The 21,458-nt window shown below is 39.6% G+C and overlaps 1 protein-coding gene across 11 annotated transcripts in view; it reads left to right on the top strand.

The window, feature by feature from the left end:
• The window catches only part of EIF2AK4 (eukaryotic translation initiation factor 2 alpha kinase 4), a 106,151-nt gene that overhangs the window by 66,255 nt on the left and 18,438 nt on the right, over window positions 1-21,458 (top strand). For 5 of the 11 annotated variants that reach the window (XR_012414777.1, XM_045395279.3, XM_045395277.3 and 2 more), the window contains 11 exons: window positions 77-178; window positions 1,829-1,882; window positions 4,080-4,316; window positions 5,463-5,538; window positions 5,943-6,064; window positions 9,497-9,546; window positions 10,510-10,678; window positions 12,367-12,483; window positions 14,026-14,091; window positions 19,472-19,642; window positions 20,078-20,212. Coding sequence is in view for 4 of the 11 variants with exons in the window: in XM_045395279.3 (XP_045251214.2) it covers window positions 77-178; window positions 1,829-1,882; window positions 4,080-4,316; window positions 5,463-5,538; window positions 5,943-6,064; window positions 9,497-9,546; window positions 10,510-10,678; window positions 12,367-12,483; window positions 14,026-14,091; window positions 19,472-19,642; window positions 20,078-20,212 (1,299 nt within the window). In the remaining 7 variants the exon portion in view is untranslated. Of the gene's footprint in view, window positions 1-76; window positions 179-1,828; window positions 1,883-4,079; window positions 4,317-5,462; window positions 5,539-5,942; window positions 6,065-9,496; window positions 9,547-10,509; window positions 10,679-12,366; window positions 12,484-14,025; window positions 14,092-14,431; window positions 14,548-17,641; window positions 17,658-19,471; window positions 19,643-20,077; window positions 20,213-21,458 lie in introns of those variants that run through there. The other 6 variants (XR_012414780.1, XR_012414781.1, XR_012414782.1 and 3 more) reach the window with 4 other exon arrangements.

Genomic DNA, 21,458 nt, shown 5'->3' on the forward strand with positions numbered 1-21,458 from the left:
TGCTTATCCTATAATTCCCTGGTAAATTATGCTTTCATGTCAAGGCTCTCTAAATGCAAGTATTTTTCCCTCTCAGAAAGTGGATCTCTTCAGCCTGGGAATTATCTTCTTTGAGATGTCCTATCACCCCATGGTCACGGCTTCAGAAAGGATCTTTGTTCTCAACCAACTCAGAGATGTATGTATCAGGTGTCTCAGTCCCTACATTTTCAGTAACCCGAATCTTAGCACAGAGATCAGAATTCAAAGCAGGATATTTCTCTGGTATTTATAATATAGAAAAGGCTGTCCTACTGTAATTTTAATGACTCATGTATTCAGATATGCGAGACTAACCAGTTTTCCCATTTTTAGTGAAACATTTTTCTGGGCAAAGGAAGTCACCTCAGTTAAGTTATTGAAATAGCAGTTTTGGGAGCCAAATATCAGCGTGTAGGAGGAGGATCTTACTGGTCTCCCTACTGTGTTTCTACAGCGAGATTAATGGAACCCCACCTCCAATGATGAAAAACTTGCCCCAGTTTTGTTTGTTTTTGGAAATCTTACCTGGAGAAATTGCTAGGTTATAGTTGCTTTTTAAAAAATTATTCTGAGATTTACTCTTGATTTTAAAACAAAGGAAGAAGCCACAAAATTGGATTTGATATTAATATGGTTATAACAAGGGAGTAGATTGTAAGAATAATGGGTATTTAGTTCTAGAAGTGAAAGATGCCTGTTGAGTGGACCAGGTGTAGTAATGTCTAAAGAAAACTACCGAGACCAGAAGTCAAAATGAGTCTGAAAAAAATATCTGCCCCTTGAAATGTTTTTCCCAGTGAAATTTCCATTTGTGTTCTTGGGATTAATCCTTGCCTCTTTTTCTGCCTGAACTAAAAAAGGACCCACATTACACGTGCGAGATCAGAGGTGCCCATGAGCAAACGCATTAAGATGAAAGTGAGGAATGAGGTTTGGGTGAGGGTAATTTAAATTCACATATTTATGAGCAAGACATCTGGAGAGCCACCTTCTTTCTTACTGAGCAGAGTGAAGCAGGAATATCTATTAAGTTAATTCATAAACATAGTAACTAGAATGCAGTAAGAATACTCCTGTATTCCACTGAAAGAATACTTCTCTGGATAGTCTTGAAAACAATTAAATTATTTTACTGTCAGTACAGCATGGACAGCTGTGCTCGTAAAGTATAGGACTAAGTGAAGTGATTACTATTGCCTTGCCTTGATTGGAATACTCTTAGATGATTGTGTCCTTAACGAAGTGCCTTTCTTTAGTCTAAAATTCATGTTTATTTACCAGAAAGGTGACAACTTTTAGGGAAGTAGAGATTTTTTTCTCTTACTCCATCTGTGTTGGTAGATGGGTGTTTTTTTGTTTGTTTGTTTGCCTTTTTTCATCTACATGTTTAATAAAACTACTTTGTTGTTTTCCGAAGCCATTAGATTTTTACTTTGTACTCAGATGTGCTTTCTGCCCCTTAAAATTTTTTTCTCAATGAAATTTCCATTTATGTTTTTGGGGTTAGCCCTTGCCTCTGTTATTGCCTGAACTAAAAGGGGCCAGTGTTATAGTATGTGAGGTCAAAGGTGCGAACAGCATTAGGACAAAAGTGAAGAGGGAGGTTTGGATGAGGATGTCATTTGCATAAAGTTTATATTAAAATAATATGTATGTAATTGGAAGAATAAGCGTTAGGTTTCAAGAAGGTATCACCTAGCTTTCCTTGCTAGCAAATTTTTATTTCTGTATTTGATTTTCTTATGGTGAATAAATGCTTTCTCTGTGGCAGTCTGCCAAAACCTTGCTGATTTGAATTTTTTTTTAGCCCACTTCGCCTAAGTTTCCAGAAGACTTTGATGATGGAGAGCATGCAAAGCAGGTAATTTTCTGATGCGTCAATTACAATGTCTTCCGTCTTGCATTTTAATTATTATTTTTCTTCTTTTTCAATTAGTAATCTTCTGCCACTCATTCTCTTGTGTCCTGGGAACAACGTGGGGAAAAAATAGCAAAAGATGAAGCACTTAAAATGTTATTAGATTTGATCTACACCATAAAAATGCCAAGGGCTGGCACAGAAAATGAACAAACTACAGGGCTCTTTTGTGCAATTCATTGTGCTTTTGAAGTGCTATTTGGACCCTTGGCTTAGCTATTGAGAAAAAAAAAAAGAATCCTTTTACAGCTTATTGTTTTTGATAAAGCTTGGGGCTTTAAGAAAAAAATATAATTTAAAACTATAATTTTGTTCTGTTTTGTGGTTGCAGTAGCTCAGATTATAGGGCAAGGGCTGCACATTCTAGACAGTCTATTGTTACAGTATTTTAAAGCAAAATAATTTATCCTATATACCATAAATATCTGAGTGTATGTGTGTGTGACTCATGACATAGGCTAATACTGGCATCCAGCAAATATTTTTTTAAAACTATTTTAGTGAATTTGTGTATTGGGCTTCTGGTACACCTTTCTTCTGAATGCCAGTTGTTTGTCTTGGTACAGTGGTTAATACTCTTGTCATATGGAAGTTTATTTCTTAAACTGACTTACTGACAGTTAAAATTTAAATCATTAATGTTGAGTACAGAAGCATAGATAGAATATTGTATTAATTTGGTGCTTCTTGCTTGCTGGTTATGTATCTGAATGGACAAGCCACTTTTCTAGACTTTAATTTCCCTCACCTATAAAATAAAAAGATGAAATACTCCTTATTTATATTAGCACTAACTCTGTGTCATTTGGTAATGTTTAACATGACGGTTATTTATGGCTGTAGGGACCCATTCTGCCTCATCTGTTTAATTGGTGAAGGCCATTAGGAATACATTGAGTCATGTTTCTGCTTCTTTTGGTAGCTATTATTGTTTCTGGGTGTCATAAGTAAATGTTCATTTCATAGCCTTTTCTTATAACAAGGTCAGTCTTACTTGGTCTTTCCCCTTGTTGACAGCTATAATGGCCCAAGAACTATACAAACCATTTTTCACCATGAGGACTGCCCTCCTGCCATCAGATATATACTCCTACCGTTGAGCATTTGAGTCTGGGCTGTACAAATTGGCACCAAAACAAAAAACAACAAAACCACAACCACTGCCCATGTCATAGTCATTGCTTTTTAGCTGAAAGGAGCAAACGTAGAAGATGCTTATAGAATGTACATAACGTAACTTTTTGCCATGCACATTTACCAGTATAGCAGGGTCTGTTATGCTCAGTAGGGTATTCTTGTTTTTGTCAGTTGAATATACCTTTCATAAAAGTTGTATCATGTCATTTTCTTTCTATATAATACTCCTATATCCCATACAAAGTAATTGCCTGAGTTTTTATTTTACCGTACGACTAGAAGGAGAGTGGGGAGGGGGGACATATTTTAAAGATTTATAATTAGAAAATGCTTAATAAAAGTCCATCTAATAATTGAGGTTTTCTTATCTCAAATATTTCTCTAACTCTTTATAAATCTTTATTATAAACAAGAGGATTAAGTATCATTAAGGAACCTCTCAAAGGTTTAGATTGCCTTCATATTGTTCACTGCTTTAATGAGGTGGCTATGGAGATATAACAAATGAGTAACATAAATCAAGAGAATTCAAGGGAATGGTATCGATACAAATAACATAAATGGAGAAGAAACCATTAAAACAAGATGTTTTACATTGCTTTTAGGATTGCAGCAGCATTACAATTTCTACTAAAATTAGGCATGTGAAGCTATTTATTTTATCTTTTTACACCTTTTTATATGATATTTTGTGTGTTTATAAGGCCTAATTTCTGCTTCTATGTAGTTGTCGAGTTGATTTTTTTTTGCTTGTGACAATAAAGTATAAAAAGAAGGGGCCTCCTTTTAAGAAATGTTCATACTACATTGTTGCACAACTCTGTTGTCATAATAAAGCAGAAAAAATAATGATCTATTCAGAAATTTCAGAATGCCAGTCAAGTGTAAGAATAAAGAATAGTGGTACCTTTTCTTTGACCTGAACTGACTACTGACTTGTCCAGAGAATAGCTGAGCCTTATCCATTGCGTCTCATCAGCAGTGTGCCTGGGTTTTATTGTAGAAATCCGTCATCTCCTGGCTGTTAAACCACGATCCAGCAAAACGGCCTACAGCCACAGAACTGCTCAAGAGTGAGCTGCTGCCCCCGCCCCAGATGGAGGAGTCAGAGCTGCATGAAGTGCTGCACCACACGCTGACCAACGTGGATGGGAAGGCCTACCGCACCATGATGGCTCAGATCTTCTCCCAACGCATCTCTCCTGCCATCGATTACACCTATGACAGCGACATACTGAAGGTGGGCTTAAACCACGCTGCACAAAGGGAGCTTCACCTGGTCCACAAAAGGGTCAAGCCAGTTTCTCATAGATTCTTTTAATGCCTCCAACATAAGTTCTTATGTGAGGTATTGGAAGCCCCTAAAAGTACATGCAAAATGTGGGTATATGCATTCAGAGAAGAGGATCCATACTTTCAATCACCTACTTGAAGGAGTCCTTGATCTTTCCTCCTCCCTACCCCCGCAAGAGATTAAGAAGTAGTGCATACAAAAATTAGCCGGGCGTGGTGGCATGCACCTGTAATCCCAGCTACTCGGAGGCTGAGGCAGGAGAATCGCTTGAACCCAGGAGGCAGGGAGGTTGCAGTGAGTCAAGATCGCGCCACTGCACTCCAGCCTGGGAGACAGAGCAAGACCCCATCACAAAAAAAAAGAAAAAAAAAGAAAAAAAAAGTAGCTAACAGGTATTTGTTATATTCTCTATATGTTTCTGTATGCTTAAAATATGATATAATTTTAAAGGATAGAGTAGTGGAGGAAGTCATAGTAAAATTTATGGAAGATCAGTATAGATTTTAGAGACCAAACACAGTTTTTACTGGCTGGCAATATTATTATAGAAAGATATTTGCAGGATTATAGGTGACTTTTTTATAGATGTCTTTTTGCTTCTCTGTTGTTTCTAAATTTTCTACAGTGAAATGGTACTACTTTTATAATACAAAAGCAAATGAAAAAGAAAGCTATTGGCAAAATATGTAAATGCCATGTAGTTCTCAACAGGCCTGCCATGAATCACCTTGGTATGTAGGAGGGGCCTGATGCTGTTAGGTGGTTGTTGTGCCACAGTATTCCTGAGTCAGGGAGAATGTGTTTATTTGATTAGCTCCCTCTGAAAGGCAGTATAAGTGTGGCCAAGAATTTGGACTTTGAACCCAGGCAACCTTCCCATTGCTTGAAAGGTTAGCTCTTGCTTTCCAAAGCAGGCCATGAAAGGTATGTGTCCTCTTCCCTGATGTGTTCAAAGAGGAAGGGACTTGTCGAGACTTCTTTTTTGAACCTGGAAATAAGCCATGTAGTGCCTACTGCAAGCCACAGGTTAATATCTTAAAGGATCCGTTTGATAAGCCTTCAATGATGACGTTTTAATCGGTCCTGTTTTAGGGCAACTTCTCAATCCGTACAGCCAAGATGCAGCAGTATGTATGTGAAACCATCATCCGCATCTTTAAAAGACATGGTATGTACGCCCTTTTTAAAAATGATATTTCTTCTCATAAGACTTTTTTCATCATTAGAAAGTGCTGTTAGAGTTTGGGCATACCATATTTTACTTTCAAATTCAGTTATAAATAATTGACATCATATGGAATTTAAGCTTATTTTTGAAACTGATTTGAATGCTACAGCCTCGCTGTTAATACTAAAATGCAATTGGTTTGTGGAGTCAGAAATATGACCAAACTGTCAAACTTAACTCTAGGTGAGCTCTCTATTTATAAATTTAGAGAACTAAAGAAAAACTGATATGATTTCAATGGTCCCAGCAGCAATTACTAAACTGTCAGGTTTGTGTTAATTTTAGGTTGCCTCCTAAGAAGAATGTGAACCTGATGATGAGCTATTTTTTCTCATTTGGTGTAGGAGCTGTTCAGTTGTGTACCCCACTACTGCTTCCCCGAAACAGACAAATATATGAGCACAACGAAGCTGCCCTATTCATGGACCACAGTGGGATGCTGGTGATGCTTCCTTTTGACCTGCGGGTGAGGCTGGGAACACACTGCTGACAATCAGGATGCTGTATCTAGTCACAGGATGGCATCTCTGTTAAAGGATTTTTTCCCTAGGCTTATAAATATCACCTGTAGGAAATGTATTCTTGAGGAAGTTGTCAGAGCGAGAGCGTTATTGGAGTGGAGGAAATGTTTGGTCCTGAATGCCTCCACCTTCCTAATAGCACAGGTGTTTATGACTCTAGAACTGGAGGAACCCTGCATTGCAGGTGCCACATGTGCACCTCAGTGTTGAGTGACCACAGCAGGTTAACCCCACCCACTCAGACAAATAAATGTAGTTTGTTTGGTTTTTTTTAACCTCCTGGCTAGATCTTCAGTAAACATCCTAACATGTTAATGCCTAGAACAGTTAAATTATTCTAACAGCAAGTGTCTCTCCTAACTGGGTATGCTGAGTTTTGCCTGTCCTGCTTTCTTCTGACCCCCAGGGATCCCGACAGCAGCAGCAGTCTTACTAGTCTTTCACTCACACAGTGTTGGCTGCTAACAAGCTGTCTGTGGTGCTGTATGATAGAGCAAGGAAAACATGAAATGCGTGTGACAGACAAGGGCTTAATACCTCTCATGTGCAGAAAGCACTGACAAGGGGAGACATGAGCAAAGGATATAACCAGGCAGCTCTCAGAAGAGAAAATGTGCATGGCTGATAAACTTCTGAAAAGCTGTTCCACCTCACCAATAATAAAGAAGTGCAAAGCTATCTCAACTTCACCCATCAGACAGGAAACATTTTTAAATTAAAGTTATCCAGAGATGACAGGGGTGTAGGAAAATAGGTACTTCCATATGTTGCTGATGGGAATGTGGACTGCTAAACCTTTAGAAACGTAACCTAAAAGTTTATAATAAAACTTTTAAAATTTTGATGCACATTCTCTATCCTTAGAACCAGCAATCCCACTTTGAGCAATTTATTCAAAGAAAGAAAAACACATTAGTATATGAATGTTAAAAGGATGTTAATTGTCATATTATTGAGGTAGCCAAAAACTGTCTGCCTGTTTATCAATAGGAAAATGGTTGAATAATTTGTCAACAATATTATGGAATATTAAGGAGCTATTGAAAAGAACATTGAACTAGGCACAGTGGCTCATGCCTGTAATTCCAGAACTTTAGGAGGCCTAGGTAGGAGGAGTGCTTGAGCCCAGTAGTTTAAGACCAGCCTGGGCAACATAGGAAGACCCCATCTTTACTAAAAATTAGCCCAGTGTGGCGGCTCGTGCCTGTGGTCTCAGCTACTTGGGAGGTTAAGGCGGGAGGATTGCTTGAGCCCAGGAACTCGAGGCTGCAGTGAGCCATGATTGTGCCACTGCACTCCAGCCTGGGAAACAAGGCAAGACTCTGTCTCAAAAAGAAAATTTAAAACAAATTTTTTGTAGAAATGGGCTGTCACTGTGTTGCTCAGGGTGGTCTCAAACTCCTGGACTCAAGCAGATCCTCCCGCCTCAGCCTCCCAAAATACTGGAATTACAGGCGTGAGCCCCCATGCCCAGCCAATCTATATTTTTATATAGATCAAATATGTATTTTATATATATATTTTATATATAAATATATATTTTTATATAAGATGAAAATAGTCAGCCCTTCATACATATCTTTGGATTCCACATCCACATATCCAGCCAACTGTGGATGGAAAATACTCAGAAAAAAAAAAAAAAATTCTAACAAGCAAAACTTGAATTTACCATGTGCTAAACACTGCATTGAATCCACACAAAAGAAGGGGTGTATAGGCATAGTAGTAGATATTATAAATAATCTAAAGATGATTTAAAGTATACAGGAGGATGTGCATAGGCTGTAGGCAAATGCTTTGTCATTTTATATCAGGAACTTAACCATCCACTGATTTTGGTATCCTTGGGGGAGTCCTGGAACCAATTTCTGAGGGACAGATATACATATTTAGATATAGCCATATTTATACTTGATTTGTAGGAATGTGCATGGCATATTGTTAGCTTTTTTTAAAAAGTAAATTTCAAGGGAACTCTATTATCCCATTTTTATTATAGAGAAGGAAAAGTTTTTTTAAAAAAAACAAAACTGTATGTGTACAGGAGGCTGAGGCTGGAGAATCACTTGAACCCAGGAGACGGAGGTTGCAGTGAGCTGAGATTGCACCACTACACTCCAGCCTGGATGACAGAGCAAGACCCTGTCTGAAAAACAACAACAACAAAACAAAAAATAAAAAACTGTGTATATAAGGTATACTGTGTGTGTTTGCATACACTTGACATATGTGTAGATACACACATTTGGCCCTCTACATCCTTGGGTGGGTTCTGCATCCATGGATCCAACCGAGGATGGAAGATACTCAGAAAAAAAAAAATTTTCACAAAGTTCCAAAAAGCAGAACTTGAGCTTGTCACATTCACGTGTGTGAATGACCATGCACATCAGGTTGTTTGTGTCACCAAAGAGTAAAGTGTCAAAGAATACACTCATTTCGACCATATTTTTTGGAGGGGGGAGTGGAATCTTTTTTTTAAATCTGTGTCATATGGCTTATGGTGAAACAGGTTTTGCGTTTATAATCTAAGAAGAAATTCCTTCCACATTCCTTGCTTCTGTTTTTCATTTATAGTGAATAAAGTGACGTGGGATTATTCTGAGGTGAAGATAAATAAACAGCAAATCAGATCAGACATTTGCGCTTTGTTAAAAAAAAAAAGAATAGAAGTGCAAATACTTACATAGCTATACTTAAAGCCAGCTTCTTATTCTCTAAATATTAGGAGACTAAAGTACAGATTTTTAAATATCAGCTCCCGTTCTATAAGCTGATATTCAAATGCAAAACATTAAAAAGTGAATGTATGTTGATAATTTGGCCCATCAGTATTAATGATACTATGCTGGATCTCTTGGGGCAATCTGACAATGGTTTTACTAGTTGTGGTTACTATTTGAAGGTGGTTGTTAAGAATTTATTCTAAGAGATTGATAGGAAAATCAGGAAATTCACCGTAAGAGAGAATACCCATTTTGACTACATTACTATAAAAGTGACATTTTTAAAAAATTCATAAATAAATAACTTGCACTAATTTTAATTGGACATAATAAAAGCTCCACAGAGAATATTTAACTAAAAGTGAACTTTTTAAAAAAAACCTAAGAAATGCCACAGTGAATAAGGTTCCTGGCATATCTAGCAGTAGAGTCCATCACTAACCGAAACACTGAAGAACATTTCAGGGAGTGTGAGTGGTGAGCAGTGCATAACTTAGTGAATATACTAAAAGCCACTGAGGTACGTACTTTAAAAGGGGTGAACTTTATGGGACAGGAGTTAGGTTTCAATAAAGCCATTATTAACAAAAGGAGTGTGGTAGCTGGCACATTTTGACATTGACCTTTAGTATTTTGTTTATTTTTCAGATCCCTTTTGCAAGATATGTGGCAAGAAATAATATATTGAATTTAAAACGGTAAGAAACAATAGGGGATTCCATTTGGTAGACATAGGAAAAAATAGTTGAATAATTTGTCAACCAAGAAAGAATATTTTATTTCCTGTGATCCTTACACAGTTAAGAATTCTGGGTTCAGAATATTGAGCTTAGAATACGATCCAGAAGCCCAGCCACAGTACCCCTTCCTGTAAGGTAACTAGGACTATTAGAAGGAATGTAGCAGGTAGGTACCATCATGTTCCCACAGTCTATTCTGTACCTTCTAAATGTCCCCAAGGAACATAGCTAATTATTTCCACAAACAGTTGCTTCGTAAAAACATCTGGCTGTTCATGATCACAGATGGCCCCTTTTAAAACTTAATTGGTGGGACAAGTGGCCAATGGTCTCTATGTGAAGACTGCCTACACAGGTAACCGAACAAAAGCTGCTTGTAGAGAAGTGGAGTAAACCCAGCAGGAACGCTGAGCGCTGAGGACCTCCAGGCACTTAGCCCTGAAAAAAGGCTTTCTGTACATTCAAATACCACAGGGGTCCAACAGTGAGATCTTCATAATTTGGAGCAGTATTGTTGTCAATGAGGCACCCTACTTTAAAGCTCCCTTCTTCAACTGAAAACAAAGCTCTTTACATGTTTTTATTCTAGCTACAAGTGAACAATTAATAATCAGAGCCCTATGGTGTTGGTATCCCTGTGTAGAAAGCAATCAGTAAGGTAAAATTTTTTGGTGTAATTTCATCTCTGTTTCAGACATTTAAAAAACCTTAAGCCCCATAGCTTACTAGTGGCAAAACTGAGAATTGGAACCTAGATCACAAAGCAGGGGTGTTCCAGGGCAAATCTGTCTTTCAGTCCTCTTGATCATACCACTGATTAATTTTTTTTCATATTTGTTTCTTATATCTTGTTCAACAATTTCTCATACATATTTCTTTCTAGTAAGCAATGACCTTAGAAATCTGGGTTTCTCTCTCCAGATACTGCATAGAACGTGTGTTCAGGCCGCGCAAGTTAGATCGATTTCATCCCAAAGAACTTCTGGAGTGTGCATTTGATATTGTCACTTCTACCACCAACAGCTTTCTGCCCACTGCTGAAATTATCTACACTATCTATGAAATCATCCAAGAGTTTCCAGCACTTCAGGTTCCTTTCCATATTTTAACATTCCAAGATTCCCCACTATAGTTCTTCACCAAGTGTGGTGAGGAAAACCACAGCTACAGACCTGCTTCTCAGTCTGTCCTGGAGATGAATCACATCTTTACTAAAGTAACTGAGAAGAGCTTGATGATGTGGCTTTTGAGTTTCATCTCAGGCTCTTACCTTCACAGGAACTGGTTTTGTTTTGGGGGATGGGTGTTCTCTACCCATTTTTCCAAAATGCAAGATATCAGGCTAAGATTCCTAAGATGCTCTTAGCCTGTTCATACCCTGTTTGGAACCCTCAGTGGCTCCATTCTATACCCAATCTCTTCACTCCCCAACTTCCCTTTTCACCAAGTCTGCATGCTGCCAGCCCTTCTCAGGCTTCCCTCCCCACCCCACACACACGCCCTGTCATTCCTGCCACCGTCAGTCAAATGTTCCCTTGTCTAGAAAGTCTTTGCCCAGCCATGGTTTGGGCCCTTTCTCCCCAGGAAGCCTGACTGCACCCTCATTGATTAGTTGGCCACCTTTTCTTCTCAACTCTCACAGGTCTTGATCTGAGACAGCCATGTACTACCTGGAGTTATGTTCATTGTTTTCTCCAAGCAAAGCATATGTTTTTAGGGCAGAGCCTATGAGTCCTCTTTGCCATATACCCTATTGCAGCCAGCTTGGCACATGGCTCACCACTCGGTAAATACTCATTAATCAATTTGCGTGGACAAAAGTTAAGATAACTATTCCACCAGCCTGTGCTTATGAGTCAATTACTATTGGATCAGATCCTTTTGTCTTTGAAATCAACTATCTCGGGCTTTTTAACATAGCTGAAGACCAGAGTTGTTTTTGTTTTGTTTTGTTTTGTTTTTGAGACAGTGTCTCCCTCTGTCTCCCAGGATGGTGTGCAGTGACATTATCACGGCTCACTGCAGCCGCTACCTTCCAGGCACAAGCAGCCCTCCTGCCTTGCCGGTTGAATAGCTGGATCTACAGGCATGTGCCACTGACCCCAGCTAATTTTTTTTTTTTTTTTTTTTTGTAGAGATGGAGTTTCCTTATGTTCCCCAGGCTGGTCTTGAACTCTTGAGCTCAAGGGATCCTCCAACCTCGGCCTCCCAAAATGCTTGGATTACACAGGCATGAGCCACCACCCCAGCCAGTCTGAGTATTTTGGATGTATATAATATGGTATTAACTTAGAGTATATTTTGACTATAACAGTGCAAAAAGAATGTATGTAAAAAAATAAACTAGGGCCGGGCGCGGTGGCTCACGCCTGTACTCCCAGCACTTTGGGAGGCCGAGGCGGGCAGATCATGAGGTCAGGAGATCGAGACCATCCTGACTAACATGGTGAAACCCCATCTCAACTAAAAATACAAAAAATTAGCCAGGCATGGTGGTGGGCGCCTGTAGTCCCAGCTAGTTGGGAGGCTGAGGCAGGAGAATGGTGTGAACCCGGGAGGCGGAGCTTGCAGTGAGCCAAGATCTCACCACTGCACTCCAGCCTGGGCAGCAGAGCGAGACTCCATTTCAAAAAAATAAATAAATAAACTAGGAAGCTATATGCTAAATTCAATCCTTCCATTGTATTAGGATGACAAATTCGTGGTAAGTTCCCAGATTTGGTCATGTACCAGTAATTGCTTTTATAATGAAAATAGTAATTTTTCTCCGTATCCCAGGAAAGAAATTACAGTATTTATTTGAACCATACCATGTTATTGAAAGCAATACTCTTACACTGTGGGATCCCAGAAGACAAACTCAGTCAAGTCTACATTATTCTGTATGATGCTGTGGTAAGCATTTAATTACTTACGATGTTGAAAGAGAATACCTTAATGTTGAAAGATAATGACAATAGTTCCTGATGATTTTCTTACCGATGCAGCCATGAAACTGAATTGGGAGTCTTATCTCTTTCCCTCATTGCTCTAAAGTGAAAGAACCAATTGGCTTTAATTGTATCAACAGTTAACAAGTATTGGTTGAGCTTTTGTTCCATCCTCAGCCCTGTGCTACTAATAACCGCTGGAGTGTTTTTCAAAAGGCTAACTTCTAATTTTAAAAGATCAAATTATTTAATTTGTGAGATAGTAAAGTTCTTCACTAACCTACTTATTAAGGCAAGAAATCACTAAGTAATTGGTCCTGATACTTGCCAATAATAATTTCGAAGATAGTTAACATTGACTGAGCCCCACTCTGTGAGCTAGGCATTGTTCTGAGTTCCTCTGATGGATGCACTCACTTCACTCTCACACTAGTGCTGCTATTACCTTTCCTTTACAGCGACCAAGAAGAGTGACTGTTCGCCTTGCTCTTGATTCTTCCAGTCTTCCTGTGCTTATCAGTAAAGTCATGTGTAGATTTGCATTGATTAAATTAGGGGAGAATGGCTTCGACCTCTGGCGGGGCCTCATTTACCACCTCCTCCCTGTGGGACTGAGGCTATGGTACCTCCAGTTACTCTTCCCTAATTTAGTCACATCATAGTATTCATTACTTTATAGTATATGTGCAGGTACAGAGCTTGGAGGGGGATGCATTGAAAAAATGAATTAGTGTTATATTACGATGCTAGGATGGAAGTGAATGCTTATGTTTTCTAATATCTTTTCATGTTAAGTTTTGTTCTCATATTGAATAAGAGGCATCCAGGAGATGTAAGAACTAACAGTGCCAGAAAGTCTATGGTTAAGACAGAGTAGTGGAAGTCCTTACATAATGGCTTATTGTTTTTATACACCAAAAGGATTAACTAGCTTTTCTTTCATCTGGCAGGTACATATCAATGGCCCAGAATTTACTGCTTGTTTCTTAGTGGTTCTTTACTCCCACTAAAGCTCTGCTGCTATTTGTCAGTGACAGATACAATATGATGTCAGTCGGACACTGGCAGAAACCCCAGGGATTGTGCGAGGGGCTTCAGCTCTTACTGATTCATGTCCCACGGCTACAGCACATCTGCCAGCATGGGATGAAATGCCCAGAGCCTGGCCTTTGTTAGGGGAGCCCAGAGCAAAATGACTCCCTCCCTGCCCAAACAAATGCCCTCATTAAGCCTGTCCAGATCTGGGTCACCTCACCATTCAGCAAGTACAACTTTCCCCTTTTAATTCTTTTATGTGACGGTTTTTCAGATTTTATAATAAGTTAATTATGGTTTCATGTGAATTGGGGGAAAAACGTTTTCTAATCACAGAATTAAATCTATTCTGTACCATTAGGAGCAGTTTGTTCAAAATGAAGGCTGTAATTCTCAGAATTAGCCTGGAAATTGTGTCTTGTTCAGGGCCACATTTGGCGACTCTCATTGTTACCTTTTTCTTCCACATTAGACAGAGAAGCTGACGAGGAGAGAAGTGGAAGCTAAATTTTGTAATCTGTCTTTGTCTTCTAATAGTGTAAGTACCTTCTAATGGTATTATTACAGCTTTCTCTGTAATTTTGTGCTACCAGAAAATGTCACCAAATTCTCGTTGCAGTTGGGCAGCAGCGCTTCCTACTGCCTCGCAGATGCGGTTTTCCCCTTGAGTGTTAGGTACCATGGCAACCTCTGGGCTTAGAAGGGAGAAACTAATGCTGTGATCAAAGAGTGTCTCTCCATGCTTCTTCTTGATATGCTGTAATCATCCTGCTCTTTCTTGATCAGCAAATACTTTTCTTTGACACCCCTTATAGAACTGTGCCTGGTAGAGCCTCCTGCTGAACAGACCTAATACCAGTTGTCCTCTTTTGAATTAGATTATACGGGACTAGAAGGAGGCACAGAATTCTGCAAATTCATCTGGGGAGCTACCCTTCCCCTACCTCCATGTCTTCTAACTCCTCAGAGTTGAAATAAAGCTCTTGCTTTTCTGGTACGTCTCTTAATCTTAAAATCTTACATTTGATCCCATCATCAGTAAGGGAGATCTTATGGAGTAAACAGTTTGGTCATATTCTCTCCATAGGCATCAGATTGATCCCAGATCTTTGGTACAGTAACCCACACTTAATTGAGTAGCTGAACAACAGAAGACAACAGGGATTTTGTACATTTTCCTGAATATTTAAATAAGAAAAGTTCTTTTTTAATTTCCCAGAACCCTTCTAGCCTCTTGTCTGACACTCAATTATATGATCTTGTGTTGATCAGCAAAATTCACATATGGGATAGATTAAAATATGATTGTACACAGGGAAGGCAGAGTCACTCAATCTTTCGGACACCTACAGTGTGACAGGCACAGTGGCAGGGATGCAAAGAGGAGTCCATACACTGCATTCAGTTCTTAGTTCATATTGGCCTTTAAAAAGCCACAAGGGGCTATGCGCAGCACGTATCTGCCCTCAACTCTGTAAAACAACTTTCAAAGGGCACACAGAAACCACAGTTCAAAGAAATCTCCCCTTTGCAGGTAGGGAAACTAAACCAGATGCATAGCACTAGGAGTTCTGAAAATTGAGCCAGGTTAAATCTTAAATATTTAATATTGGGGGAGATAGTAATGATATGCAAAGTAACCCAACAGCTAAATATCCAAATATGAAGAACAATATACAGTATTTACATATAATCTGAACATGTACACAGCACACACCTATGTGCAGAAATAGTCCCATGTGTAAATAGCACAGAGAATCTGCACAAGACTACCCAGTTCAATGATTCTATACCCAAAGTTTCCAACCCAAAAGGTTAATTGAACTAAAGTCACATTTCAGAACGTCTTTTCTTTTTTTAAGAAAGTCTTATAAATATACGTTTGGACGTAATAACCACATTGGTTGTTCACATGTCAACTTTTCTTTCTGTTTAATCTCTAACCACTGGTTATTTGATGATGCTAAGCATTAATTAGACATGTGTTTGATTCATTTAAAAACAGAAAAATAGTATCTAATAAAGGCATTTGGTACTTTGATTATTTTGAAATGTACTGTAAGGGTATTAGGAAGGGGAGTAGAAATATTGCCAAAGAGTTTCACATATCTGACCCACTCCTCTTATTTCACAAATGAGACACCTGAGGCCTGAAGAGATGTTGTGATTTGTCCTGAGTCACATGGAGTTAGTTGATGATAGGGTGAGGACCAAAATCTGGAGACACTGACTCCAGTGCTTCTGATAGTTTATTATTGAGGTAATTTAATGTTCAAATTTATAGGGAAGAAATCATTTTTATTTTCTGAAAAAATATTTTAAATACATGATTTTAAATTTAATTTTTTTTTTTTTTTTTGAGATAGGGTCTTGCACTGTCACACAGGCTAAATTACAGTGGCACAATCATAGTTCAATGTAACCTCAAGCTCTTGGGCTCAAGAGATCTTTCTGCCTCAGCCTCCCAGTTAATTTTTTTTTTCTTTTTTATAGAGGAATTGCAGGCGTGAGCCATTGCACCCAGCCAAAATTTTTATCTTTAATATAGTAAGCAGATTTGTATTAGTCTGTTCTCACACTGCTAATAAAGATATATCTGAGAGTGGGTAATTTATAAAGGGAAGAGGTTTAATGGACTCTCAGTTCCACATGGCTGGGGAGACCTCACAATCATGGTGGAAGGCAAGGAGGAGCAAGTCATGTCTTATATGAATAGCAGAAGGCAAAGAGAGAGAACTTGTGCAGGGGAACTCCTCTTTATAAAACCATCAGATCTCTTGAGACTTATTTACTATCACAAGACCAGCATAGGAAAGACCCACCCCCATGATTCAATTACCTCCCACTGGGTCCCTCCCGTGACACAAGGGAATTGTGGGAGCTACAATTAAAGATGAAATTTGGAGGCCGGGCGCAGTGGCTCAAGCCTGTAATCCCAGCACTTTGGGAGGCCGAGACGGGCGGATCACGAGGTCAGGAGATCGAGACCATCCTGGCTAACATGGTGAAACGCCGTCTCTACTAAAACATACAAAAAAACTAGCCGGGCGAGGTGGCGGGCGCCTGTAGTCCCAGCTACGCGGGAGGCTGAGCCAGGAGAATGGCGTGAACCTGGGAGGCGGAGCTTGCAGTGAGCTGAGATCCGGCCACTGCACTCTAGCCTGGGTGACAAAGCAAGACTCTGTCTCAAAAAAAAAAAAAAAAAAAAAAAAAGAAATTTGGGTGGGGACACAGCCAAACCATATCATTCCGCCCATGGCCCCTCCCAAATTTCATGTCCTCACATTTCAAAACCAATCATGCCTTCCTGACAGTCCCCAAAAGTCGTAACTCATTTCAGCATTAACTCAAAAGTCCACAGTCCAAAGTCCTATCTGAGACAAGGCAAGAACCTTCCACCTATGAGCCTGTAAACTCAAAAACAAGTTAGTTACTTCCTGAATACAATGAGGGTACAGTCATTGGATAAATACACCCATTCCAAATGGGAGAAATTGGCCAGAACAGAGGGGCTAAAGGCCCCACGCAAGTACAGAATCCAGCGGGATAGTCAAATCTTAGAGCTCCAAAATGGTCTGCTTTGACTCCATGTGTCACATCCAGGTGACGCTGATGCCAGGGGTAGGCTCCCATGGCTTTGGGCAGCTCCCCCTCTGTGGCTTTGCAGGGTACAGCCTCCCTCCTGGATGCTTTCATGGGCTGGCATTTAGTAGGGACTCTGTATGGGGGCTGCAAACCCACATTTCCCTTCTGCACTGCCCTAGCAGAGGTTCTCCATAAGGGCCCCACCCCTGCAGCAAATTTCTGCCTGGGCATCCAAGCATTTCCATACATCCTCTGAAATCTAGGTGGAGGTTCCAAACCTCAATTCTTGTTTTCTGTGCACCTGCAGGCTCAACACCACATGGAAGCTGCCAAGGCTTGGGGCTTGCACCCTCTGAAGCAGCAGTCTGAGCTATACCTTGGCCCCTTTTAGCCATGGGTGGAGCAGCTTAGACACAGGGCACCAAGTCCCTAAGCTACAGAGAGCGGGCGGGGCGGGGAGGCCCTGGGCCCAGCCCATGAAACCATTTTTTTTTTCCTCCTAGGCCTCCAGGCCTGTGATGGGAGGGCCTGCCATGAAGACCTCTGACATGCCCTGAAGACATTTTCCCCATTGTTTTGGTGATTAACATTTGGCTCCTTGTTACTTATGCAAATTTCTGCAGCTGGCTTGAATTTCTTCTCAGAAAATGGGGTTTTCTTTTCTATCTCATCATCAGGCTGCAAATTTTTTGAACTTATATGGTCTGTTTTCCTTTTAAAATTGAATGCTCTTAACAGCACCCAAGTCACCTCTTGATGCTTTGTTGCTTAGAAATTTCTTCTGCCAGATACCCAAAATCATCTCCCTCAAGTTTAAAGTTCCACAAATCTCTAGGGAAGAGGCAAAATGCTGCCAGTCTCTTTGCTAAAACATAGCAAGAATCACCTTTACTTCAGTTCCCAACAAGTTCCTCGTCTCCATCTGAGACCACCTCAGCCTGGATTTCATTGACCATATCATTATCAGCATTTTGGTCAAAGCCATTCAACAAGTCTCTAGGAAGTTCCAAACTTTCCCACATTTTCCTGTCTTCTTCTGAGCCCTCCAGACTGTTCCAGTCTCTGCCTGTTAACCAGTTCCAAAGTCACTTCCATATTTTTGGGTATCTTTACAGCAGTGCCCCACTCTACCAGTACCAATTTACTGTATTAGTCTGCTCTTGTGCTGCTAATAAAGACATACACGAGACTGGGTAATTTATAAAGGAAAGAGGTTTAATGGACTCACAGTTCCATGTGGCTTAGGAGGGCTCACAATCATGGTGGAGAGCAAGGAGGAACAAGTCATGTCTTACATGGTTGGCAGCAGGCAAAGAGAGAGAACTTGTGCAGGGAAATTCCTCTTTATAAAGCCATCAGCTCTTGTGAGACTTATTCACTATCATGAGACTATCATGGGAGGGACCCGCCCACATGATTCAATTACCTCCCACTGGATCCCTCCCATGACACATGGGAATTGTGGGAGCTACAATCAAGATGAGATTTGGGTAGGGACACAGCAAAACCATATCAAGATTATAGGAGGCTTTAACATTTTTTGGATTTTTTAAAAATTTAAGTGATTTATGATTAACTCTAAGATTAAGCTATGTCAAGCTTAGCCTTCATTCAGCCCTTAGTTTTCATGTGCCAATTTATGGATGAACTAGGTTCTACTTGCCTACAGTCTTAAAATGGCTATAATTTTGTTTCTTAATAATTTCTACTTTAGCTGCTGTGAGTTTTCTTTCTGGCTTCATGACTATGGTTGTTTCCTGCACTGCCCTCTTCTTGGGCAGTCAATGAGTACAGCTGGTGAGAGCCAGGATCTGGCATCCAGGTGGGAGGAGAAGGAAGGGGGGAGGATCAGGAGGCTGCCCACAGGAGAAGACATCTCAAGGTTGCAAATAGGAAGGATTCAAGCCAAGGAAGGGAATTTCTAGCTAATTCTGAATTAAAACAAGTCAGACTCTGCCTCCTTATCCCCCCATGTGTATGCCTGTGGTAACAGGAATTCATGAGAATGAGAAGGGTAAAGAGGAAAAATACTGGCCTGAAAATAGATAATGGAAGCTCTGCTAGTGCCAGGGTCTACTTTGCTGAGTCAGCATTAAGTGTGAGTAAATGTATCTGAATAAAAGTGAACCATTAGTATGTGTCTAAGGTGCTTTCGAGTTGTTGGAAGAGGATAATCCTTAGTCAGGATTGTAGCAAAGGCTAAAATAATCTTTGACCACAAAGATAATCGTATGGTCCCATGTGCTCCCGCTCCTGCAGGTGCACACAGTCGGTGCAAAGGGAGTCTTCCCCTGCCATAGATGGGCAGCTAACTGTGCCCCTTTGCTTTCCAGCTGTGTCGACTCTACAAGTTTATTGAACAGAAGGGAGATTTGCAAGATCTAATGCCAACAATCAATTCATTAATAAAACAGAAAACAAGTATTGCGCAGTTGGTGAAGTATGGCTTAAAAGACCTAGAGGAGGTTGTTGGACTGTTGAAGAAACTCGGCATCAAGTTACAGGTTTGGCAACAGTTTGATACTGGCAGTACAAATGTGTAGCATTACTAATAGCACAGGGAGGAAATGTGTTTCATTTCACTAATGCTAGTTAGTGTTTTATTTTTCCAGAAAAACTGCTTTCTGTGTTTTGGAGCATTTGATATTTAGTAATAATTTTGGCTTACATCAGGATTTCTTTGCAAGTGCCACTGTTCCTATCATGAAGCAGTTCTTACTGTGTTAGCCTCAGAGAGGTGGTTATTCTTAAAGAGAAGAGAATTTATTTTACATGTCAGGCTATTGTTAAACAGACTTTGTGCTAGATCTTACTAAATATTTTGTTTATGCTAAATAGATTGTTCTGATGCTATTGATGGGAAACACCGTTTTCAGCATTGTATTCCACATTCTAACTTTCAAACCCTTGACACATTTGTATGGCATCTCTCTTTATAGGTCTTGATTAATTTGGGCTTGGTTTACAAGGTGCAACAGCACAATGGAATCATCTTCCAGTTTGTGGCATTCATCAAACGAAGGCAAAGGGCTGTACCTGAAATCCTCGCAGCTGGAGGCAGATATGACCTGCTGGTGAGGGCTTGCCCTTTATTTATTTGTTCTGACTTAATTTTATTTCTTCTCAACTTGTTATTTTGAAATTTTCAAACTAACACCAAAAATTTGAACCAGTATTATCATTGGATACTTCTATTAATATATCTTTCATCTAGGAATAGAAATATAATGTGAACCACATTTGTAGTTGTTTAAACTTAAACAAAATATATTATTTTGCAGGATAGTTGCAAAGATAGTATAGAGAGGTCTCATGTACCATTTACTCTGTGTGTGTGTGTGTGTGTGTGTGTGTGTATATATATTTATTTATTTATTTATTTTTATTTATTTATTTTTTGGAGACAGGGCCTTGCTCTGTCACCCTGGCTGGAGTGCAGTGGCATAATCTTGGCTCACTGCAGCCTCAACCTCCCTGGGCTCAAACGATTCTCTCACCTTAGCCTCCCAAGTAGCTGAGACTACAGGCATGCACCACCACACCCAGCTAATTTTTTGTATTTTCAGTACAGACAGGGTTTTGTCGTGTTGCCCAGGCTGGTCTCAAACTCCTGAGCTCAAGCAATCCACCCGCCTCAGCCTCTCAGAGTGCTGGGATTACAGGCGTGAGCCACCGCACTGCACCTTGCATAAGCATAGTAAAATATCAAAACCAGAAAACTGACATTTGTACAATGTATGTGCATCATTCTTTTCCATTTTACCATGTGTACATTCCCATAACACCACCATAATCAAGGTACAGAACTATTCTATCACCACAAAGATTTATGGGTATCAACATCTTATCAATTCAAATGAAATGTAGACACTTTACCTCCCTGTATGTCTCTTTACCTCATGCCCCATTTATAATATAATTGTCTTAAATATTTCTTCTAATACATTGAGATCCACATCAAACAGTGTTAAATTTTTTACTTTACTATTAAATATAATTAGAAAACTCAAGGGGAGGAGAAAGTCTGTTGTATTTACCCCAAATTTCTGGTTTGTGATGAGAAATTTGCTGTTATTTGAATTACTTTTCCCCTATAGGGAAGGTATTTCTGACTTGATGCTTTAAAGATTCTTTTCTTTGTCTTTAGTTTCAAGTTAAATTATGATGTGTCTTGGCATGAGTTTCTTTGGATTTATCCTGTTAAGGGTTTGCTTAGCTTCTTAAATCTATAGGTGTATGTCTTTCGTGAATTTGGGGGATTTCTTCAGGCGTTATTTCTTTGAATTTTTTTTTCAGTCTCACCCTCTTTTTTCTCTCCTT

The sequence above is a fragment of the Macaca fascicularis genome, chromosome 7 (assembly GCF_037993035.2).
Source record: "Macaca fascicularis isolate 582-1 chromosome 7, T2T-MFA8v1.1".
Lineage (NCBI taxonomy): Eukaryota > Metazoa > Chordata > Mammalia > Primates > Cercopithecidae > Macaca > Macaca fascicularis.